At 47.0% G+C, this 24,909-nt stretch overlaps 1 protein-coding gene across 4 annotated transcripts in view; it reads left to right on the forward strand.

Moving 5' to 3' along the window:
* LOC135906157 (large proline-rich protein BAG6) overlaps positions 1-24,909 on the forward strand; it is a 231,625-nt gene that overhangs the window by 80,241 nt on the left and 126,475 nt on the right. For all 4 annotated transcript variants that reach the window (XM_065437392.1, XM_065437393.1, XM_065437391.1 and 1 more), the window contains 4 exons: positions 2,611-2,761; positions 10,045-10,168; positions 19,797-19,976; positions 20,525-20,635. In XM_065437392.1, coding sequence (XP_065293464.1) covers positions 2,611-2,761; positions 10,045-10,168; positions 19,797-19,976; positions 20,525-20,635 — 566 coding nt within the window. The remainder of the gene's footprint in view (positions 1-2,610; positions 2,762-10,044; positions 10,169-19,796; positions 19,977-20,524; positions 20,636-24,909) is intronic.

The following is a 24,909-nucleotide window of genomic DNA, read 5'->3' on the forward strand; positions in this document are numbered from 1 at the left end:
GGGTGGTCTGTTAATTTCCTCTTACGTGCGGCAAGTCCTACATCAGACAGGCCGGTTGCTGTATAAATGAACAAGCCACGCAACACAACCTAAATCTAATGAAAGATGGTGTGGCATATTTGCCAGCGCACGGTAAGGCCTGCATGTGGCAACCACATTTCCAAGTTATTAAAGGGCCCCTCACCAGGCCACATAGCAAATTTCGGTTATACACTGGAGAGAGAGAGAGAGAAACTTTTATTGACCTAAACGATTTACGTGCAGTGGTCGGGGAGACCCTTTAGTCCAAGGCCCCGCTGGCCTTGGCCGCCCACTTGACCTGTTTTATAAAGGACTGTTGTCCCACCAGGTCTGAGCTGGTTAGCTGTGCCTCCCATTGCTCCATTGTGTGGTGTGTTTTATCAGACGGGTGTGATTCACAATCCCAAGTAATGTGTTGTAGTGTTGGTACGCCTCTGCACCACAGGCAGTCGGGCCTGTAGCGAGCGGGGAACATGGAATTCTGTAATTTAAGGTGGAGGAATACCCCAGTCTGAATTCTGCGCCAGCTGGCGGCTTCCTCTCCACAGAGTTGTGGGTGAGAGGGAGGTATTTTTTCTGGTTGCAGCTGATGAGCGAGAATCTCCCGGGCATTCGTTGGATTGGGGTCATTACAGTGGCTACCTGGGACCGTCCCAGTATAGTCCGCCCGGTTAATAATACCTCGGGCTAGCGAATCGGCCAGTTCGTTCCCCTCAAGGCCTGTATGACCTGGACACCATATGATCCGGTGATGATGGGCGAATTTCGTCGGTATTATTGAGTGACATGTTTTGGTCACGTGGCCCCTGAGAAAAAGGCGACATGCTTCTTGTGAGTCTGTTATTATGGTGACGCTCTTTTGCGTGCGTTCCATGTGAGCGAGGGCCATTGCCACGGCGAAAGTGTGGGCAGCCGCCGGAGTACCTGCCTTGACGGATGCCGTAAATTGTTGCTGTGCTTTCGTGTCGACGATTGCCTCTGCGTACCTCCTAATGTTCTTTTGGTCATCACTTGCGTTCGAGTGTACGTTCGAATACGCAGCTGTGTCCGTGTATATTGTGTTGTACAAGGGATTATTTTCATACATTGTTGTAATATGTTGTGCGCATGCTTTTCGTCTTGCTTTATTGTATTCGGGGTGCATGTTATTGGGTATGGGGGCCACTGTTATTCGAGTATACACTGAAAGTTGCTACGTGCCCTCTAGGGAGAATTCTGCCATGAGAATTTTCAAAATTGGTTCATTAATAACCAAGATAAAAATATTTCGGTGCCTCAAACCCATGATTTCGGGAGGCGAGGGCCACTGTCAAGGAGAGACACTCTCTCTGCTTGCCCCCTTTAGCCTCTGCTAGTGAAATTCCTTCCCTGCATTCTCCCATACCAGAGCTCGAGGATCACATGATGCATACATCACGGGCCCTGCCTTTATTTTTCTTTTCCTCGCTGTGTGGTGTACTGACGGCATCGCATACGAGCTGTTGCGCTTGTCTCATTTCGTGCAGCACATGATTTTGCGCGCTGGGCACGAGAACACCTGACTAGCAGTATCAGTCAGTTCAACGCGAATACTAAGGAAGACACAAGCGATTCATGGAGCATAATGGCGTGCTAGAGCATGGTAGAAAAATGACATACTTTCGTTGTATGCGCGTGAGACTGCATGACGTGGGAACTAGCAGACAGAACGAAAGTACATCTCTCTTGCTGCAGTGCAAAGTGAAACATGAACACGCAGATATTCGGTTTGTGTTTTATTATTTCTCTAAACATTAAATCGTCTATTGAAGCAAGAGGTTACTCAAATAACAGATGTTGCCTTGAAGAATTCTCGAAGTCATGTGTCGCTACGAGTGACATCGCAGCAGTGCGATGTACTTAGGTGCGCTTATGCGATATGCTTACTCTCCGGCTGCGAGCGTGGCGCCCGCGAGAAGGGCAAAGGACATTCGATTTGAAATTTCAGCTCTTTTCGTGGCGTATAGTGATGTAATACTTAGCAGATATGATCGTTAGCGCGCATTATATCCACAGCACTTGTCAGCTCAAAGTGGCCAGACCTAGTGAGGGGCCCTTTAAGATTCTCGTTAGAAGTAAGAATTGGACAGCACGTGAGCTAATGGAAGCTTATTATATAAAAAAGAAAAGCTCAAGCAGTATCAGTGATACATTTGTTATGCTACACCAATTGTAGACGTGATTTTTCGACCGCTGGATAGCCCAGGTTTGAAGAGCCTGCACATGCGTGTTTGTCTATTTATTTCTGTGTCAGCACCCAAAATAAATTGGTTGGAAGTGCAGTCTTTGCTGTCGTCTGTTTCTTCCTTTTGTGTGCGACTTAATTTGCGGCCAAAAAAATATGTTCAGCAAATACCAATTAGACCGACAAACAGTTCTACTAAAAGATGTAGGTATGCCGTATAGAAAACTGCACAATACAAGAGGACCCAGATCCCCTGGGAAGTTCGAAAGTGCTACTACTATGTATCGGTGTTAAGGCATGTACGCATCTTTTGGAGGTGGATAACCAAATGTTCTCGTTTTGTGCTATCAAAATGTATAACATAAAGTACAATGATAAACTTGCAGGTCAGCATCAGTCACCCATCCAGTCTACAGCTGCTGATGGTGGAGCAGCTCCTGTACAGCCATCGGCACCAACTACTTCTGTGCCTTCTGGTCCAGCACAGCAGGGCAGTGGACAGCCTAACACCAGCACTAGGCCACTGAGAGAATATGGGTAAGCACTGTTTTGTGTGCTGCCTATTGCCTCACAAAACTTGGCTCCTATTGCCACTGCTTTTGCAATATTGAATGGAAGCTTGAAGGAGAAGATTGAAGTCTTATCAAAAACAGAAATTGCAAAAAAAAACCGAAGGCATATTTGAATTTTTTAGCCCTATAAGTACATGCGTATAAAAACGTTCTGCAGTGCCTAAATCCTCCAGAAGCATGGTGGTTACTAGGAGTAGGGTCAGCTGTGGTGGAAAAAAGTGCGAAAGTGCCCTAAATGCGTGGCATCCATGTCTAGAATGGTGTGTCCATTTTGGCACCCAAAAGCAGCTTTCCGTCTACACTATCAGATTTTGCCATTGGCGAGAAAATATTATTACAGGGAGATGTGAAAAAGGGTTTATCTACAATATTTACATAGTGGCAGCGAGTGGCACCACAAAACAAAGATGGCGGGCCAGGGCACAGCTCGTCCTCTTTCTCGTCTGCTATGCAACATCTTAGTGGGTATGCGCCAGCATTTGTAAATGAAACGAAACGTTTTCTTCATACGCAGGATAAGTGGCTCGTAATGTTACCCTATGGCGATGAAAGCACCGACTCAGTGCAGTCGAAATTTGGTGGCACAGAAAGGTTCACTGCACACAAGGGTAAGCAGTGTATGGGACATGATAGGGCTTCAGGCAAACGATGTGTACCATGTCGGTGCGGGGTGAAACCGATGGGGACGAAGACAGTGGAGCTGTTTCGTACATTATGTCAATCACTTCACGGCACACTCAGTATGTACCCGTGTACGCGAACAGCAACTTTTCAGAAAGCCAACACGGCGTGCTGGGGACCAGAAGAGGACAAAGGACCCACGGGCAAAGTGGGTAATCCTGTGATGGCTATTGTACCTTGATTGCTGGTGGACCTGGGACTTGCTGAAGCGAGCGCAGGCAACTTGATGTGCTTGGTCAGCATGGGCAATGGCCTCTTGAGCATACTCTGTAGGGGAACACACGGAAGAAGGCACCAGCGTTTTCATGGGCAACATAGGATTTCGGGTGAATAGAAGAAAGAATGGCAAATAACCAGTGGTCTCGTATCTTGACGTGTTATATGCGAAGGTCACAAAAGGCAATGCAGTGTCCCAATCCTGGTGGTCGGCGGACACATACATTGCCAACATTTCGGTAATAGTTTGGTTCAGTCGCTCCATTAAGCCCTTCATCTGTGGGTGGTAGCTGTGTCTGCTGAGTAGTATAGATAGTGCAGCCACCACGGGGTGCTGCAATGATCCTGATCACTGATCTCATTGCAGGTCACGGAAAACAGCATGCTTTGACTGGTATTTGTGGGTGACGTGATAAAAGGCCAGAGTGCCAACATCTGGTGAACAGGTTTTCTGCATTCCAAGTTTCATACCCTTGAGGTGTTGCGCCATCAAGGACAAAGTTTGTTACATTAGGAATCCTTTCAATGCGAGTTTGGAGTGTGGCATCCATCGCTTAGCCGATGTGCAAGCTGCCGACGTACTTGCACGAGCGAACAGTCAGTTTGTTCAACCCTCAGAAACTGTGTGATTGTTGTTAAGATGAACGAAAAGAAAAGGGGTTAACCGAGGGGCCCGATTTTTATTAGTCATATCCTCAGAAGCCAACAAACACCGACACCAAGGACAACATAGGGGAGATTACTTGTGCTTAAGGGGGGAAGCTGCCCTCGGATACCTACTTTTTTGTTTATTGCGATATCTTAGTGAAATTTTCAGGATAGACTTATAGCAAAAGCATTAGTAGAACTACAATATTTTATGCAGTTACGTTCACTGGTTCTCAAGTTACAGCAATATGTCAGAATGGTGCACATGGTTTTCTCATTCCAGGCCTGAAGAATTTTCAAAAGGTGCTGCAACTGTGAAATTCACTATGATGATTCCCATATGGATATCTCAGGGCAAGACAGAGGCCTTTTTTAAAATTGCTTTGCTGAAAAATTTTAGCACACCACCGAATTTAGTGCTGGTGATTAAGATTTTATCAATCAAATTATGATTAAATATCACAAATCACCGACACAACATATAAAAAAATATGGACTTGACTTGCCCTCAGAAATTTATTCAGATACACAATAAAAAAAAAAGAAAGACTTCTGAAAATCTGATGAGCAGTTAGAGATATGGCTGGAACAAGCAGCCTCACCAGCCAAAAAGGTCATTTTGAGAAAATGAGCTTTGAAAGTTTTGAGCACATATATTGGTCTAAAATGACCCTGCAGCGTAACTGGAGATGTCCTTAGGCAACCTCTTCTTTTGCCACCTTTCCACCTTCTCTTGCGATCGCTTCTTGGCCTTTTTTCCCGAGGCAGATGAAAGAGAGGGTGTGGAAGCCGCTGTTGGTGTTGATGAGGTGCACTTGGTGGAGCAGGAGTGACGTTGCTAGAAGCGTCGACGCAACCATGCTATTGCGTAGATGAAGCAGAAGCTTCCCCACAGGAACCATTGGTGCAATCATTGTTGGCGCGCTGGCGAGTGGCGAGCTTCGCCATGCGGGCGAGCTTCATAGAACGCTTCCTTGCACCGAACGCGTGTATCGTCTTGAGTTTCTTAGGGCGTATTGTGGCTGACCGCACTACAATCGGCAGGCTAAACACAACAACGGTCTCGTAAGGACGGTAGAAACTTGAATACGTGAACGGCTGCAAAGATAGACGATGGCAAGCGGAACACACAAAGGGCGCCGGCAATGGAGGAGCCGAAGCATACGACAGCCGGACGCATTATGCAGGAGACCACTACGTCATCGCACGCACCAGCCAATGGGAGTCACGGGCTCCCCCGCCTCCTTGAGGAGCTCGTGCTTCGCCCAATCTCAGCTTCTCGTCTCAGTCGCGGGAAACTTCAAAGCACATATGAACTTTTTTGCAATTTTTTGCTTTTCAAAGGACGTGTATCCCCTTAAGAAATGAAATAAAGAAATGATAAATTAATGGAAATGAAAGTGGATGGAAAAACAACTTTCTGCCGGTGGAGACCGATCCCACAAACTTCGTAAAGTTATGGGATTGCAAAATGCCCTTGTTGACATGGCAAAAGTGCGTTTTATATGGCTGATTTTGAGGAAAATTGCCGCTAATTTTGTCCGCTGTAGCCGAAAGTTCATTGTAGCGCGGTCCGTTAAAAGCGAACTGCACTGCGTTAATAAAATAGGTAGAATAAACTAAGGCCGAAATATGGTCCGTTAAATCCAAAAGTCTGTTTTACGCTGGTTCGTTGTTATGAGCGTAGACTGTATTTCTGTAGTCTGAGAGCCCAGCGACCAAGGCAACCAGTTGGATACTTGAGCGATGACAGCCAACAAAGAGCTGGGTGGTCGGTAACACGCGAGACAGCGTGGCCGTACAAATACAAGCGAAATTTTGCGATAACCCAAACCAACGTGACGCACTCGCGTTCTGTGATCCAGTAGTTCCGTTCATTTGTAGAGAGAAAGCTGCTGGCGTATGCATTAACACATGTTTTGCCATGCGAGTGCTAAGCGAGGACGGTGCCGATTCCATGCCCACTAGTGTCTGTGTGAACTTCAGTAGTCGTGGATGGGTCGAAGTGAGCCAATATAGGCGGTGAAGTGAGCAAGTTGGTCAGCGCCATGAATGCAGCCGCTTGCTCGGGGCCCCACGAGAAGGGCATGTCCTTCTTTAGAAGGTCATTTAGGGGTTGGGCTATGATGGCGAAATTGCATATAAAACGGCAGAAGTATGAACGTAATCCCACAAAACTTTAGTAGATGAGGGCACCGGGATGTTCTTGACCGCACTAATCTTGTCAGGGTCAAGTTGGACACCTGTAGCGCTTACAAGATGAATTACACTTTTTGGAGTTTATCTGGAGCCCTGCCTTACGAAAGACAGCTAGAATGGTCGCCAAACAAGTAAGGTGACATTCAATCGTTGGGGAAAACACAATGACGTTGTCTAGGTAGCAGAGACAGATGGACCATTTGTAACCACGAAGGAGAGAGTCCATAAGTTCGAAGGTTGCTGGGGCGTTGCACAGTCCAAAGGGCATAACTTTGAACTAATAGAGCCATCAGGTTTGACAAAGGCAGCTTTTTCTAGTCCAAGTCAACAGAAATCTGCCAGTAACTCGGAGCGCCGGTCTATAGATGAGAAGTCTCTTGCACGGTGAAGACAGTCAAGGGCGTCATCAATTCGTGGTGGCAGATATATGTCTTTGCGCGTTATTTTATTTGTCACAACAGTTGACGCAATATCTCCAGCTGCCATCCTTTTTTCTTTGATCAAGAGGACAGGTGCCACCCACATACTGGAAGAAGCCTCTATGACGCCTTTGGAGAACAGCTTATCGACCTCGTGTTGTATGACCTGGCTTTCGGAATGGGACACACTATATGCTAACCGTCTGATAGGAATAGCATCTCCTGTATGTGTTCGATGACTTACGAGAGCAGTTTGACCCAGAAGGCGGTCATCGAAGTCTAAGATATCCCTGTAGGTTGCCAAGGAGGTGGTGGAGTTACACAGCTTGACTGGTTGGAAGGTCAGGGGCAATCATCTTGGTAATTTCGTCGGGGGACTGGACTCGCCGCGCCGGTTGTGAGAAAGGACGAACAAGTTTCAGTGTCTAATGCCGCGATGTCGCATGCATCAAGCGCTGACATGTTGGCCACCGAGATGCCTTGTGGGAGAGCTTGGGTCATGTTGCTGAAGTTGAGGAGTGGGTGCTGGATGTGGTTGTCCACAACAGTCACGAGGGTGTGCGGCACAGCAATATTTCGGATCAACAGCACGTCAAGTAGTGGAGATACTACGTAGTCGCCGTGGGGGACTGGTGATGCCGTCAAGGCAGCACACGTGGCGGCTTGCATTGACAACTGAACGTAATCAACAGAGAATAACTGGTGTGACGGTGAAGGTGGAACATCAGCAAGTTGAGGAAGCTCAAGTTGAATGGTGCCTGTTGCGCAGTCAATGAGAGTGACATGCACCAACAAAAAATCCGATTCGAGAATGACGTCGTTGGGGACATTGCTCGATGACAGTAAACAAAGCATATATATGGTGACCGGTGATGGTGATATGAGCTGTGCACATGCTGATGACTACGGGGGTAAGTGCTTTCTTGAGGAGGCGACGAAGTTGATTACTCATCACGGAGATCTGTGCCCCAGTATTGACGAGTGCGGGAACAGGTAAAGTTAAGCTGTCAATGTCGATCAAGTTTTGTCATGTCGGCAATATGAGGAGAGGATTTGAGGTGGAAGTCGAAGATGCAGCGTCACCTCTAAGAGCTGCATCCCTTAGTTTCCATGTCGTAGGTTGAGCGGCGATGTCAAGCGTCGTCATAGAGGCGAAGGAGACTACGGACAACGCGCTGGCTGCGAATGGGACTGGTGACGTCGGGGCAATGGGGAGCGGCTGTGCGGCGTAGAGGTGGCATCGACATTGTATGGCTCAAAAGACTGGAAGCAGCGATAGATATCCCTGTTGTATGGCTGAGTGGACTGAAAACCGTGGTAGTTGTCGGTATGGTTAGCACTGTCATCCCAGGTGAATGATGATACCCAACGGTTGTTGCAATGGCGTGCGACGTGACCGATACGGCGGCAGTTAAAACAAATAGGCTGATCATCTGCCGTCCGCCATTCAGCTGGATTCTGAGAGCGAGGATAGACCTGTCCATCATTGCATGATGACGTCGGAGCAGTGTTTGGTAGCCTAGCGAATGTCCTTGCAATAAATCGGCTTTTGGCCTGCTCAAAATGCTGGCATTCATCAATAATTTCATTGACGGTCGCAAAATTTTAGCACAGTAATAGGTTGAATGCATCGTTTGCAATTCCCTTCAGCGCATGACCAACCTTGTCCGACTCCATCATGGCACTGTCGACTTTACAGCAAAGAGCCAAGATGTCCTGAATGTAGGATATGTATGGTTCAGTTGGACGTCTTAGCGTGGATGGATTTTAGTTGTGGCTAAAGATCTATCTGCCTTTCGACCCATGGTCTTGCCAAACAAAGCCCTAAGTTTTTTTTTTGAAAGTGTCCCAACTTCCAATCTCCACCTCGTGGTTCTCAAACCATACCTTTGCCGGTCCTGTGAGATAAAACAGCGTGTTCTCCAGCATCAACGTTGGGCCCCAATAATTGATCTTACTGATGTCTGCATAATCGGCGATCCAATCTTGACCTTGCGTTTGGCGCATGATAGCCTGAATTGCATATGCACCATTAAACCCAAGACAGCACAACACAACCAATCTTCTATGTCAACTTCATCCGTACTGCAGAACTTCCCTGGGTCTTGTGGGGTCTAATGAGGGGGATTCTCCTCCCGTACTCTTGGGACAAAGGAACGACAACACAGTAGTGCAAACAGTCACAAGGGCATTTATTGCACCTTTCATACATCAATGCCTGCTAGCCGAGTTGCTATCCACAAAACATGCCGATGGGCGCGCGACAAATCTAGAAGTCCGACTTACCGCGACCGGAAGCGAGCGAATATGTTCGCCCCATGCTGGATCCCAACGCCTGGTCGTTCGCGTGTATAGTCACGCGAATCGTGGCGCGTTCGAAGGCGGCCACGCGAGGTGGTCTCGCAGATGCATCGGTCGCCGCGCGCGCACGGGAGACGTCCCCCGTAGCGCGCCGACCCGCCGGGAAAGAGGGTTGCTGCACGTGCAAGCACGTCTGTCCCGCTCGCTTCCCGAACTCAAAGAGAGCAAGCGCCTTCCTTTCGGCGCCCAAGTAACCTCGCGGCGTTAGCCGCGCAACACTCGCGCCATCTCTCGGACTGCGTTTCAACCACATCGACCGCGCTGACGTCACGCAGGCCACGCGGCAAAGCGGGATTACAGGAGACGCGCTATGCGGGAAAAACACCAGGGGAGGCGCGAGGGTCGCGCATCCCCACAGTCTTTAGAATGCATAAGGACAATCATAGACGTTGTTGTTGTGGCTGGTGCAGGTGTGTTTGTGGTTCGTCTGTCATCATGATGACCCTGACTTGACAACCACTGCAGAGCTCCGTAGTACAGTGCTTCTGGTACCCTGCACCTCCACCAATTTGTCATGGGGATTCACGAGTACCTGGGGAAGAGATGAAACCGTATATGACAATATTTACAGGCTGCTGCTACCACAGTATGGCTAACAGAATCCCCAACAGCACGTCCCGCCTTGTTTCTCTTCACGGAGTGTAGCGGTCTAACAGCATGCTCATACGCGATGCCTCATAACAATATTGTGTATGCCTGTAAGCAATTTATCTCTCCTCTGCAGGCCTCCTGCTGCAGCCTTGGCACCTATTCTTGGTGAGATACTACAGCTGCAGACTCGACTGGCTCCACATCTTCAGCGATACCAGGAGCTTGTTCAAGATGAACCAAACACTCAATCCATGACGGTATGACGTGCCATTTGTGGGCTTTTTGACTAGCTTGCTAGATTTTAGTGTGCACCTAGATCAATCTTCAGCAGGGTTCATCTTGTTCACTTATGTGGTGCATTGTCTGCAGGCTACATTTCAAACAAGCCAAAAGGCTGATTTTAGTATTTTTGTTCATGCTGTTTCTCTAAAGGCAAAGTGAAACATGATTTATGCTATGAATGACCTTATTTGCGAGTAATGATTGCTGAAATTTAACACTGCAAAGCCCATTATATCATTTTTTACGCGTTGAATTTTATGCCTAAGAACTCTTATTTAAGTGCTGGAAACCCAATGTATAGCCCTTACTAGCGTTATTAATAAGCTGGAAGGAGTTTTCAGTTGTGGATAGTTGACCGAATGAATTACTAATCAGTTAATTACCATACTAATAAACTTTGAATCAGTTATAATTTCACTGATTTCTTCATACCAATATACTCACCATGGCCAGAGATAAACGTGAACAAAGGACAGATATACTGCAGTCGAGCCCTGTGATAACGAAACTTCGAGACAGAAATTCTTGCCACAGCGAAATATTTTCATATCACTGGCGAACGCCCATAAAATTCAGTGCATTTCATATCTCTGAACCACGAAACATTGCTAAGCTGCAGTGCTGCATCAAAAAATTTGCCGGAACATTAGACCCCTATTATCTACCTGTGTTAACGCTAGCGGAATAAAAAAATTGCTCAAATGCATTTTCTGCCCACTTAAATTGCATAAAATACCGTTGCAGCATGCTTGCGAGGCTGCCCCCATTTTTCTTTACAAAAGTAGCGAAGCGCCAGAAGTGATCGTGCGTGCCAGAAAGACGTCATGGTCGACATCTTGTTTGCCGGTCGCCTGTTTCAAATGGCAGGACCACATCCCTCTACAAAGAAATCCACATCCTGCTGATGTGCACTTGTTTATGGTGCTCGACGTGGTGGCCACTGTGTGGGCTGCCATGCCTACGGCCGTTATTCAGAACTGGGACCGTGTTGCGACTCTAATAGTGATCGTCCAAGAATACACGTCCTCTGCTTCACGAACGCTGGTTTCGATGCCACACATCGAGCATTGGGTGTGGATTCTGCAGCAGCGTCTCCGGGCGACAGCATGCACTGGAGGAGCGCTGTTGCATGCATGAAATGCTGTTGGTCGGTTGATTGTAACTCCGAAAGTGTTAACCAAGAATCAGCCCCTTCTGGCAAATCTTCATGCAAAATGCTGGCTCCGAGAGGCTGACAACTACTGACTGTCAATATCAGGAGCTGCCAGTCTGTAAGCGCAACAAAGCTTCCCAATTTTTTTTAGTCCTACCATGTCGCAATATACAACAAGAAAGGTGCAGTAGTTGCTCGTTTGACACGGCCACCAATACAGACAGAGGTACTGTAAGCTGTTAGGGCTTACAACAGAACTAGAAGCACAACGAAAACTGAAACTGCCTTTATGTTTGTGACACTGCAACAGAAGACAAAAGAAAACAATGTGCAATGGAGTTGTCAGGCATTATAAAGAAATAAAAACTGCTTAATTGATTGTGTGCTCAGTAGGAAAAAAGAAAGTGAAAGTTGGAACATTTGCCCATCCCACCTAGGCCAAGTTGGGACTCTATACATCTACTCAAAAGTCGGGCCATTCTTACCAAATTTGAACATGTCCCTGAATCTAAAGCTCACCTAGTTTTTACTTGGTGGAAAGTAAGAAAGTAGTGTGCCCAAAACTTTAAGGGGCCCTGAAACACTCTTTGAACATAGTAAGAAAACATTGTTGATTTCCAGATGTGGCACTTGTGAACAGGTGAGTCAAATATTATTGCACTGTATGCAGCAGGGAATTTACAATCTCATGTCAAAAACAGTCAAAGATTGCTTGCTTTCTCCTTTGCAATGTTGCCAGCAGTTACCTCACGAGCAGGCAAGCGTTTCCATGATTGCATGAACATTCTCAGTTGTACTATTGCTAATTTTGTGTAATGAAGGAAAATATATATACGTCAGCTATCTCAAAAAGACTAAACAGTATTTTATCTGTTCACTGAAGGTCTACACAAAAAAGTTGCATGTAGCTGTATCCCTAGCTGTGTCTGCTCTGTGTGATTTCAGAGATTGCACCGGCGTGCTGCATAGCGTGGAGACCACCACGAGGTGCTGCAATGAACGTTCTGGCTGGCTAGATGCTTTGATAACCGTCTGCTCTGATTGGTCTCTGTGGGTGACGTAGCTCCAAGGGCATGTCGATGTGAGGCAGCCTGAGCGTCCATCTCATGTCGAGAGAGTGACGCGCATACCTGAACCGGAAGTAGCGTTAAAAAAACAACTCAAAATGCCCAACATTGAGGGGGGATCCTTGCCTACTTGCCATCCTCCCTTTGTAGCTTCCAGTGCGCTAGTGGAAACGAAAGAAGAGAGAAAGCTGCCTATCAGTGCAATAACTACCTGTTACTGTGCTTATACATAAGAATTCGAAAAAGTTTTGTGGCAGAAGATTTCTGAGGTGACATCCTTAATCCTCTCTGGACGAGTGTTGCGTACAGGCAACATAACAGAAAAGTTTCTACTTTTTGCTGAGTTGCGCTATTGAGTGCAAAGTTTCTGGCTAAATGTCTTCAGCCAACACATAATGACTGGCAGCAGATGTTATTTGTTGTTTTAGAGCAGGAAGACAGGACAAGGAAGAAGTTTGGCATGTGACTTGCTTTCTTTTTAATGTACATTCAAAGGAGACAAGATAAACTGATGCAAGATCTCCTGCTGCAGTGGTATCACGCACAAGATGCAAAGCAAATTAAATGTGCACCTATGGTTCACATATGATGAGAGCTGCCTGTACAAATTCCAAGTGAAGCCAGAGGTGGCTTGGGGTCAAGCCCACTTCATTTTCTGCCCAGTGTTTCCCCCTACTGCCGAAAAAATTTCCACAATATACAGTCGCCGACCGATTTTCCGGACTCCAAAAATTCGGACATGCCCGATTATTCGGTCAGCTTCGCGGCACCGCCATTCTCCCCGTAGACCATAATGTATAACAACTGCCGAAAGTTCGGACACCTTGCAACCTCTCGTCTGATTTTTCGGACACTCCTTGAGCCAACTCGATTTAGAGCACCATGCACCGACTATGACCGGTGGATGTTTCGACTTGCTGCACGCCATTTTTGTTTTGAACGGAGCCTCCTTGCTGCCCCACAAAGTGGCGCTACTGGAAATCCCCGCTCATCATCATCGTTTTTGCCTAGTTCGATAGAGTGGCTCTGCAGCAGTTCCGGTTTCAGCTTAGTAAGCCATGTCAAGACAATCCAGCAGCTGATTTGTTTCTTGCCACGTTATTCGTTTGTGTGACTGGTGTCGGCACGGTGGTGTTTGCTTTGTGTGCTGTGTCGAGGTTTCGGTGATCCAACGCGGCATACGGAAACATCTCGTCAAGTGTCTAATGGCGCCGACAGTGCCCGCGCAGACTGCGCTGCGGAATGCCGGCAAGCGGGTGCCGGGAGGCCTAAGATTTGTCGCCTTCCGATGTGCTCCCTACCGACGCGGAAAATGTTCTGCCGAGACTTGCGCAGTGGTTGCATTGAGATTCCGGACACCGTCTCATTGACAGTTTCACAGGTGCTGACACTGCTGTACTGAAATGCGCAGAACTTGACGACGGCGAGATCATTCGTCGGGTTTCTGCTGCACCGCCGGACGATGACCGAGTCGGAAGTTGACGCACCATGTGCTACGCTGCCGTCACATGCGGAGCGTGTACAAGCAGTGACTGTGCTTTCAGCCGCCTATAGTGACCTTACGACCCTCTCCGAGATTCAGGCTTATCTGATTGCGCGTAAACGGAACAGCGTGCAACGGCGCATTCGCGATTTCTTCAAGCCAAGCCTACTGCCGAGCCCGAATAAGTGCGTGGAAATAAAGGATTTCATTTTTTTTTTCATAACCTGCTTTTTCGGACACCTGTTTATTCGGACATTTCCGCAATCCCCGTGAGGTCCGAATAAACGGTTGGCAACTATAGTTGTTCATTTTACTGCAATAGCAATTATATGGACACTCCAGGTCCATTTCTGCCATTAGTGTTGGCGCTGCTGTGAGGTTCCATATGAAATCCAAGGGCAATAAAATGGTCATTACACGCCATATGGTGTATGTGGGAGAGAAAGCATGCGAGGGTGAGCCTGCAATCATGGCTCAGCCTTACGCACACAACAGGCGAATGTAGGGAGAATGTGCGCCGCCTGCCCTCACACGCAAGGCATTGGGGGGAAGGTAGGGAGGGGGTTGCGTTCTACTCCTGGTGGCCTTGGTGGCTGTATGCGCATGGCTGGGCTGCTGTATGTTGAAAGCCATCTGCGACAGATATAGAGTCCGCGCTGTGCTGTGTTTTCGCTGCTTACTTGGTGTTGTTGGCATTTTCCATTATCCATGTAACTTTTTTTGTTTCTGTGCAACCAAAAATAAACTGTTCGTTCATTTTATAATATCGCCCAAACAAACTCATCACTGAAAAGGGATAATAGTGAGGCCATTCAATGATTTGTTGGAAAAATGTGTCGAGGCTCCTTTAATGAGCACAGAATTTAATGGTGAAAGAAGTAGCATGCCTCCAATTTTTGCAATTGGAAAAAGATTAAACCTGTAAAATCTACCTTCACCGATTGGAAATTTATCCATGCTTAAAGGCAACTACAGATTAGTATGCCAGCGCCAGTTGCAGCACAGTTCATATATGAAGGTCTGTACAATAATTCCTTATCAATAGAATGTCTGTTGAATAAAATCAAGTGCTCATTTTTCTTTGAAGCTGAAGATATAGTGATGCTATGGTGTCCTAAAAACCAATGAGGTCTTCAGTTTGGTAGGGGTCCATACTGTATAATAAGGCTATCTACTATTGCTTAGAAGGTTTTGCTTTCCACTTTTCCTCTATGAAACAGAAGGGTTATTGTCAGCTTGTTAAAGCCAATCTGCTTGACAGACAAAAGCACAGACATTGCATCATGTCACTCGACACAGCTTCATGTGTTGGCACAGTGCGGCTCGGCTGTGGTCAGCACTAACGGTAAAGAGCAGGTGTCTTTGCACTGTTGCGTTTGGCGTTGTTTACCGCTGGTTGAAGGTTCTGAAATCAGGAGGACCACGTCAAGTTTGCATGACACCTCACGCATGCCCGTGTGCACGCTCTCTCCCACTCTTTATTTCAACCCCACTTTGTGATCTGCTAGTCTTCTGTACTTTAAGTGAACTTCTTGCTAGATTTATCTACTTTTCTGGCCGTTCAGTGAAATTTTTTTATTCAGTGACCAATTACTTTTTTACGTGGCTATCAATCAAAGCTTATAGCTAATGGTACACCCTTACTTTCATGGTAGTGGGTGAAAGAAACAGTGGAAAAACATGAAACTAGGAAGACCTACACAGGACAAGCTCTAGGCAAACGTTGCTAAATAGTGCTTGTCCTATGTAGTTCTTCTTTGTCTTCGCGTTTTCCCGCTGGTTTCTTTCACCCACGAATTTGGATCACCTCCCTCAGCAAACAGTGCTACCTTACTTTCATAGCTGCTTGCTTATTCTGCAGCAGATAGTGATACAGAAACAGGTATTGTAATGCCCAGCGATGTCATACTGAAAGTATGTTTAAAATTTGTCCCGTGCATTTACTGGCTTAGACTGTAGCTGCATAGCTTTTCCATAATTTGCTTAGCTTTGGCATGTGAAATTTAAATTGAAGGTGAATATGAGCAAGCGTTTGTTGGCCATGCAATATTACTGAATGCAATTATTTTCTTCTAGCAGTGATAAATGCTTTTCTCCTATGTCTCTTGCATTATACAGTCGAACCCACTTATAACGATACCGGTTTTAACAATATATTGGTTATAACATTGAGAACCTGCTGCACCATCAACTTTTGTATGTTTCGCATGGTGAAATAACCCGTTTACTACAATGCCCCGATGCCGCATTATCGGTTATGAAGTCTGGCTGCTCAGTGTCTGAGCCGAAAGGTAGTGAAATACGAAATCCTTGAAAAGAAAAAAAAGAAAACAAAAAAATCAAGCCACTACACGATGGCCCGCTGCTCCAACGGCCGCCGCGCGCTCATTTTCCAGCCTTCTCTGCGCGCCTCTCTCTCGTCGCCTTTCCACCCTCCGAGCACGAATGGGCTGCACCCATATCTCTACGCCGCGTCACTTCCGAAACACGAATGGACCACACAAACTGCACTGCTCGCATCTTGCTCACTTTCTCTTCATTCAGCGCAGTTCTGCAAACAGCCCCATGTTTGTTTTTTGCGTCGATATCACTGCTGGCCACGTGGTTTCTTGGCCTCATTTGACTCACCACTGAAGCGGAAGATGACTGACCCGCTCGCTGATAATTGGCAGTGCGTGACGTTCCCAGTGAAAAGAAAGCGCACGGCTATAGATTTGGAAACTAAGTGCTTCTAACCGATGAGGCAGTCATCGCGAACGTGCTTGCATTGAATAGCGACGGCGACGACGGCAGCGATGACGCGGTAGGGCAGGCAGGCTGCCTCAACGTTGTCCTCACAGGAGGCCCGCCAGATGATTCAGTCCCTCCAGGGCTTTGTTTTTGCAAGGAACCTTCCGCTGCACTAGGTGGAGCACCTGGATACCTTGGAGAAGGATGTTGGAAAGGCTGACGGACATAGGGTTTTCTCTTGCAATGCATTGCGACGTACGTGGTGAGACGCTTGTGGCATTCTTGCCTCAGCGTTTCTTCTGGATTTCTCAAGCTGACAGGCTGCCGCGGCAACCTCCTCGCATTTTTTAAAAGGCCCCTTTTGGGCCCGCCAAAGCGCTGCCTCGGTGGTGCTCGCATATCGCTTGCCACCCATGACCCCTCTTTGCAGTTATAGCAGTGCTATTCTTTAACGCCGACAGCTGCGGCTTGTTACACGTGATCAGAGCGCCCAGAAAGCAGTTAAACGAGGGAGCACAATCGGCAGCCGGATGGTGGAAGGTGGTAGGGATATAGTGGGGAGGGGCACTGGCCTCCCCGCCATTATACAGTTGAACCTCGCTACAACGAAACTGACGGGGCGCGCGAAAAATTTCGTTAAAGCGAAATTTCGTTGAGGCGAAAACAGGCCAAAAACACTGTCAGGTTGGACCACATAGTCCCAAAACATCATTTATTTCCAAAGAAGTCGGTCAGCTTCTTCTGCTTCTTTTTTTTTGCCACGAGTGCAGTGGCGCGGCTTTCGCACTCGGTGAACAGTTGCATCGCGACGTCGTCATCGTGAGCACCGAAAAATCTGCGGATCACATCAAAAGCATCCATCACTTTTATTGCAGGTGGTGGCGCTAAGTCCTCCGCGTCGCTGTCATCATCCGATGATGCGTCGTTGTGGCGAACGCCCTCAATTATAGCTTCGTCACTCAGCTCCTCGTGAGCTAGCACTTCACTGTCAACAGCGATGTAGTCGCCGATGTGAACATCGGCCGGCACATCTCCGGAGTCCTGAAGGGCTGCCCATGCCGCATTGGCCTCTGTGGAGGGTGGAGCAATTGTACTGCAGCCTTCCTCGTCCGACGTGGAGTTCGCTGCCAGTTGAGCATCGGAGTGAAAGCCGGCGTGCACAAAACAGTTGTAGATGATACTGCGACTGGTTGCCGTCCACGCTGCTGAGACCATCTGTACAGCCATGTACAAATCCACTTCGATTGCCCGACCGGTGTCGATGTTTAACACCAGCCGCTGAATCAGTCGCTGTCGATAAGCGCTTTTAACGCTATTGATGATACCTTGATCCAGCGGCTGGATTAAAGCCGTGCAATTCGGCGGGAAGAATCTTACTTCCACGCTTTGAAGCTGAACGTCTTCAACGTTATGCGCTGAGCAATTGTCGATGAGCAAACAAACCTTACGTTTCTTTGCCGTCATGTCACGGTCGAAAGCGGTTAGCCACTCTTTGAAAACGGCCCGTGTCATCCAAGACTTCTTATTGGCAACATATTTGACGGGCAGGCTCTTGCCACCTTTGAAGCACCGCGGCTTCGCACTTTTGCCTATCACCAGTGGGCAGCGCTTGTCAGACCCGTCCATGTTGCAGCACAGGAGCACAGTCACACGCTTTTTGCTATGCTTCCCTCCGCTGCATGGCTGGCCCTTCATGTGAAGCGTCTTGGAGGGGAGGAGCTCGAAGAAAAGTCCCGTTTCATCGGCATTGTATATGTCTGATGTGGCATATTTCTCCATTAATTCCGGCACAGTAGCTGATGCCCAAGCAGATGCAGCGTCGGCGTCTGATGAGGCCGACTCCCCACACAGCACTTTAGCGACGATTTCATGCCTGGCCTTAAAACGGGTCAGCCACCCTGAGCTGGCTTTGAAATCATTGATGCCCAGCATACAGGCATAGCCAAGTGCCTTTTGCTGCAACATGTTTCCGCTGACCGGCATCTTCTTTGCGCGCACGTCGAGGAACCACGTGTACAGAGCCTTCTCAAGGTCCTCATGAGCCGCTTGCGTCAGCTTTTTCCGCTTCGCGGATGTCCCCGAAGAAAGAGCTTGCGCTATCGCGTCTTTCGACTTCAAGATCGTTGACAGCGTGCTCTGTGAGATGCCGAAGTCCGCTGCAACATCTCCCTTTTTCCTGCCACTGGATGCCGCGCTGATAATCCGTGCCTTCTCTTCAAGCGAGAGGAACTTCCGCTTTCTAGATGAAGTCGCCATGCTCGCATTCATTACAGCGCACTAGCAGCACAAGCACGAGTGAAAAAAACTAGGGCAAACGCGCTGCTGTTGCCAGGCTGCTGCGTCCTTTGGCAACGGATTGGTTGCGGCTCTGAATTGGATTGGAAGAAAACGGGAGCTTGCCCCCGCGCCTTGTCGCAAGGCAGCCAGCCCGATAGTCATCAACACCAAGCTATGGCGGTGATCATGTGCGTTTCAGTGAGTGGATTAGTTTGGTCCAGCGAATGTTTAGCGAAACAAAGCAGCGTGGGCCTATGGAAGTACATAGATGGGCGGCGATATGCTTGTTTTATTGTAAGATATATTTTTAAATCGAGCTTCGCATAGCAAAAATTTCGTTGAAGCGGAAACGCGCCCCAAAAATGGTTCGTTGTGATGAGAAATTTGTTCCATTACTTTGTATAGCGAGCTGACAGGGAATTGGAAATATTTCGTTGAAGCGAAAATTTCGTTGAAGCGACGTTCGTTGTAGCGGGGTTCGACTGTAGTTTGCTAAGATCAGCGCTGCGATCCCCCTGTTTGGATTTTTTCATGCAACCCAGTTTTAACAATTATCGGTTACAATGGAATTTTCGTGGCATTTGAATATTGTTATAAGTTGGTTCGACTGTATAAATGTTCTTAAGGCACACAGTCAGGTTTACTAAAATTTAATTGTCGGACACAATTCAGCTTTGTGTTGACAGAGCAAAAAGTTGGGTGGGTTAGTAAGTTTGCATGGTGACAGATGAACAGTGCAAAGGACATAGACTTTGAAAATAAATGGACTTAACAAGCACTGTTCTAATTCCACATCCTTTTTTGTGCTGTTTATCTATTGCCATTTCTGTTGTTAATTTCTTAACATCTGTATCATTTTTGGTTGTATTTACATGTGGCTCATACTTTTTCAGGATGCTAATGTGCAGCGCTTGGCCAATGGTGTATGCTGTGCATTACATCTGTTGAGCCACGCTTTGCATGCTGTGAGTGATCTCCATGTGAATGTGGGTGCCAGGCCACGTACGCTGCGTGCTCGCCTTCTGGGACCCAGTCAGGCTGGCAGCATCTTTCACACTAGCATGCCATTCCAAGTGAGTATGGAACATCATGCTGCTTTCCTTCTTGCTTCCAAGTGTTGCATTTCATTCCTGGTTTTATCTGTGCTGTTACTAATTCCAAGTTTGCATACTCAGTCCTTGGCCACAATTTTTATTGGGATATAACATAAGAAAATAGATTTCATGTATCTTGTTGAAAATTGTATACTGAATGTTTCAAATTGTTCAGTCCTTCAGTAGAGTGCGTGATTGGAATACTCAAGCGACTTGCATACACAAGAACCCCATCTGTGCTTAGGTCTTGCATTTGCTGACACAACCTAAATGCAAGCTGTTTGCATTTCCTAATTTAACACTCTGAGTGCTTGCATTTTTCTGCTAAGAATGAAAAAAAAATGCATCCTATTATCATTTCCAGTTATGGACTAGAGGTTTCAGTTATTGTGATCTAGTCTCAGCAACAGCAACTGTTTGTGAAACATTGCTGACAGTATGTAGAGCAAATAAAAATTTGTTTATATGCTGGCTGATGTGTATTGCAGCCACGTTGATGTCTGTTGTGCTTGGTTTTATTTTCCCAGAGCCAAATAAATATTGGTGCAGCACAGTCCCCTTCAACCGAATCTGTTCCTACCACAAGAATATCTTCTGGCACCACCACCACAAGTGCTACATCGACATCTACACAGGCAGTAAGTCATTGCACTTTAATATATTTTTTTGTTTCCTTCAAGTGCAGTGCAATAACACCCTGTTTACTCGAAGATATAAAAACGAGACAAAATTTCAAGATAAGCAACATCACAAAAATAAAAACCCGCTGGCTGCGCATAGACCACATGGTACCTTTACAAATCTGCCAATATCCTCACCATTTGCTGTTGCGTGCATCGGCACTGGACACATCGGTGTCTATGGGCAATGGTATTAGTGGCACTGTGCCAGGACAGCATGCTTGCAGAGTCGAGATGATTGATCCTAATGCAATATTTAGAGCCAGTCATCTGAGCACAACCAGTTCGAGACATTGAAAAGGCTGATGCTTCTACTTTTTACATCGCAATGAATTCTAGACAGTTTAACTTCGAAAACTGAAACTGAACTGCAGAAAATGCAATTGTCACACGTTTAGCAGACGCCTGAAAATGGCTCGGCATTTACGCCTCTCTGTCACGCAAGCAAGAAGTGAGCATCTTTATCGAGCTGTGATCTCACTGAATCACTGTGGGCTTGCATACTGGCTTCTTTATGCTGCAGCGTGCGGGCTGATCGCGCGCCTGCTCAAAAATGCCGATCATCTTACTCAAGGTCACGATTAACTCTTTCCCTACCATAGGGAAAGTTGGTGTTTTTTGTAGGTTACGTCGGATTTCTTTTTTTTTTTTTTCCTGAAGGAACTACGGCACTCAACAAAAAGCAGAATAAACGCACTTTTCATGCATAAAAGTTATATTAACCGTTTGAGGGTCGAATTATTTTGAAAAAGCTTTCTTAGGTGGTCAATTTACTTTATTGCAGATCTTGGATATATAAGATGTATAAAGTCGGGAATAAATAGTAAAAAGAAATTAGGAACAGTATTTTGGTGTCGGCATCACTCAGAACTGCAAAATATTCAACAGCATTTCAGTGTGGTACTCCTTGAAACACTGGTCTCCGCACAGCGCCTTATCGCAGTCTGCACACCGAAAATGTGTATATGTTCTTCTCTTGGAGCGACGAGTTGTGTTGGCACACATACTACATCTTCTCTGCGTGCGGCTGCCTTGGGCAGAGGTCTGAGGCACTCTCTTGTGTAAGCGCGTTGCCGCAGAGAGCGAGAATACCTCGTGAGCGGCGGTGATAAACAAACTAAGAGCAGCGCCAATCAAGATAAAAATCAACTTCCGCCGCCCCTGCGATAGCGTGCCGACAACAAGAAAAATCATGTTTCGTGCGCCTCCGTTGCGATCACGCGGAGGAACTGAAACCGCGAAAGTGCGTTGCTGCTTAGAGCAACAATAACTTGTGAGTGGTGGTTATAAACAAGCTAAGAGCAGCGCCAATCAAGATAGAAATCAACTTCCACTGGCTCTGCAAGAGAGCACCGACAAAGAGAAAAAATGACGTTTCGTGCGCCTTCGTTGCAATCACGCGGTGAAACCGAAACCGCAAAAGGGGTGTTGCCGCAGTCTGCGTGACGCGCTGAAGCTAGAAATCAGTTCTGTTTATCTCCCCAAGAAGGTAGCACAAATTTCAAATGTCCCTTGTAAGTCCTAAAAGGTGGCAGCACCTCCCAGTAAGCGCGCATCGTCATTATGACGCGAAATTTCAAATGGAGGGTCGAAACCGTACCCGTATGGCAAAGACCTTGCGGGACAGAAAATCGCCGCCGTACATGTACGGCAAAAACCTTCAAAGGGTTAACGAGATGTATGTCGTAATCAAGATTGTGAGATCAAATTGGACAAAGTTTGTAAAGACACGCTTGTATCTACTAAGAAAAACATGTAAGAAAAATTATGAAATATAAAAAATGTATTGCTGTCCAATAGGCACCATCTCCAAAAAAATCAAAATTTTTAATTGAACAGATATTTCACTACAAAAATTTAACTGCAAGCACTACAGTTGGGCATGCCAGGCAATGGCCACAGATTTTCCGGGCTGCCTTTTGTCGTTGTCGCTCTCAGAGTCAGTCCGACGAAGAGGCAGCATTCTCAGAATCGGTGCTGCTCAGTTCATCGATTAAATCAGTTGGAAACGCAGCAGTATTGCAAGATCTGCAATCTTTCAAAGCACGTGCGCTGCTCCTGTAGGTGGATATTTTTGCTTTCTACTTTGACGATCATTGAAACTTCGGAGCATGTTCAAAAATTACACCCTGGAGGTGAAAGTGAACTGCTTAGAAAACAAAATAGTTCTCCTCCTTCACATCCGATAGAGCAGTGTGTCTGTGAGCAGCATGAAAAGTCTCAAAACTGGAGTTTCAAACCATCGTTAGTGACTAACGATGCCCAATGGGCACGGTATGGAAAGAGTTTATCACATTCAGTAATCACATTGATGCAACCCTGACAGTGCCCTAAATGAGAGGGGGCCACGTCGGCAGTGTTGCTTGCACTCACTGTTCACCCATACGTAGCTCATTAGCTGAGCTAGACGCCGTATGCCGCACCGGGCCCTTCTTTCTATCACCACTCACTTCCTCTTGCTTGGCTGTTTGCTGCCACTTGGTTACATTGTTGGGACTTCACGACGTAGTGGTGAGCTGGGAACTGTCTTAGCTCCCAGCTCACCACTATGGGAAGGGGCAATTGTCATGGCACAGAGTATGTATTCCTTAATTATACACGCGTGCACCTGCTGTCTCCTGTTACAGTACGAGCACCGATATGCCTAACAAATGTACTGGCAGGCCTTCAGAGCTTTTTCAGATTTGCCTCTGGCGATTTGAGACTTTAAGAGCAGTAAAAGACATGCATTCATCTTTTTCTGACTGCCCGATTTTCGGACATGTTCATGGCCCCTAGGGAGCCCAAAAAATCTGGACGTTGACGGTACAGATGTCCAAGAGGATGCTTCAAATGGTCCGTGTGGCAAACTTGCAGTGGGAGGAGGACAAGGACACAAGTAACCTACACATTGAGGAATGAATGGAAAAGGAAGCATGCTGCCACTTCTTTGAAGAAGCTTGAGCACAAAAAACGGTGTTTGCTGATGCCGAGGTGCAGCTGTCCCTCATGTACACCTAAATAAACTCATCATAGCAGTAAAATGCAACACTGAGGCGTTGTGCGCAGGCTGAGAGTATATCAGGACAGTTGAGGCTGACTTAGTGGCTCTTGCGAGAGAATCGCACTTGTGACCAAGTTTGGGCTTCAAACCAATGAGCATGCTATCAGTTGATAGAAATAGTTCATATTCAAAAATATTTGTTTCTATATGCATCTAGAAGGTACGATTGCTACAATGCCCTTGTGGTGCTGCAGGTATTTGCATAAATATATATATACAGTCAAACCTCGATATATCAAACACGGATATATCGAATTATTGCGTATATCGAACAATTTCTATATCACATAAAAAATCGCATGCATTTTTAATTCTTTATTTCGAACGGGGCCGGATGTAAAATGGATATATCGAACTCCGCCGCCCCAGAGCAAGTGCGCTCTGTTGACAGGAGGCAAGCTTTCCCGCAACACTCTCGAAGATAGCGGCGGCGCGATCGGCGTTCCAGACTGCTGCGTACGACAGCTGCCCACATCGGTTGCATTGAGGGCGCCATTTGAACGTAGCGGCGTACACACGCGGCGGCTTGGAGCCAGCACGGCCGCCTCGATCACGCACGCACCTATGCGCTCACGGCGGGGCAAGCCGCCTCGATCACGCGCGCACGGCGAGGCTTGCCCCCGCCGTGCGCTCGTGATCGAGCCGGCCGTGGAGCCAGTTGGAGTACTTTGTCGGTGCTGAGCCACACATCATGTGCATTGCGGACTTCGTTGGCGGTGACGACACACCGGAACAGTGGCAAAGTTAACAGACGTGGAGATCGCGGCAGAAGTGACTGCTGAGCGGCCAAACGAAGATGCTGCCGAGGCTGATCCAGCAAGCGCTGATGTTGCCCCGCTCCCGACTGCAACTGAGGCTGTAGCTGCTTTGGCTGTTGTACGCCGCTACTGCGGCGCAATAGAAGGCACTGGACTGTCTCTTGTGGACCGTTTGGACTATGTTGAGGACGCCGTGGTCAAGCACGTGGTTGCCAATATGAAGCAGGCTACGCTGCTTCAGTACTTTCAGCGAACTGAATAAATACTTTGTTTGAAGCTTCATGTGAGTATCTATTGCGCCACAATTGGTTCATTGATTAATTTGCGCTAGTTTTTGACGTGTTTTCTACGTGATTTTATATATCAAATTCTGGCTATATCGAACTATTTTGCGATCACCACGCTGTTCGATATATCGAGGTTCGACTGTA

Source organism: Dermacentor albipictus, chromosome 1, assembly GCF_038994185.2.
Source record: "Dermacentor albipictus isolate Rhodes 1998 colony chromosome 1, USDA_Dalb.pri_finalv2, whole genome shotgun sequence".
NCBI classification, from domain to species: domain Eukaryota; kingdom Metazoa; phylum Arthropoda; class Arachnida; order Ixodida; family Ixodidae; genus Dermacentor; species Dermacentor albipictus.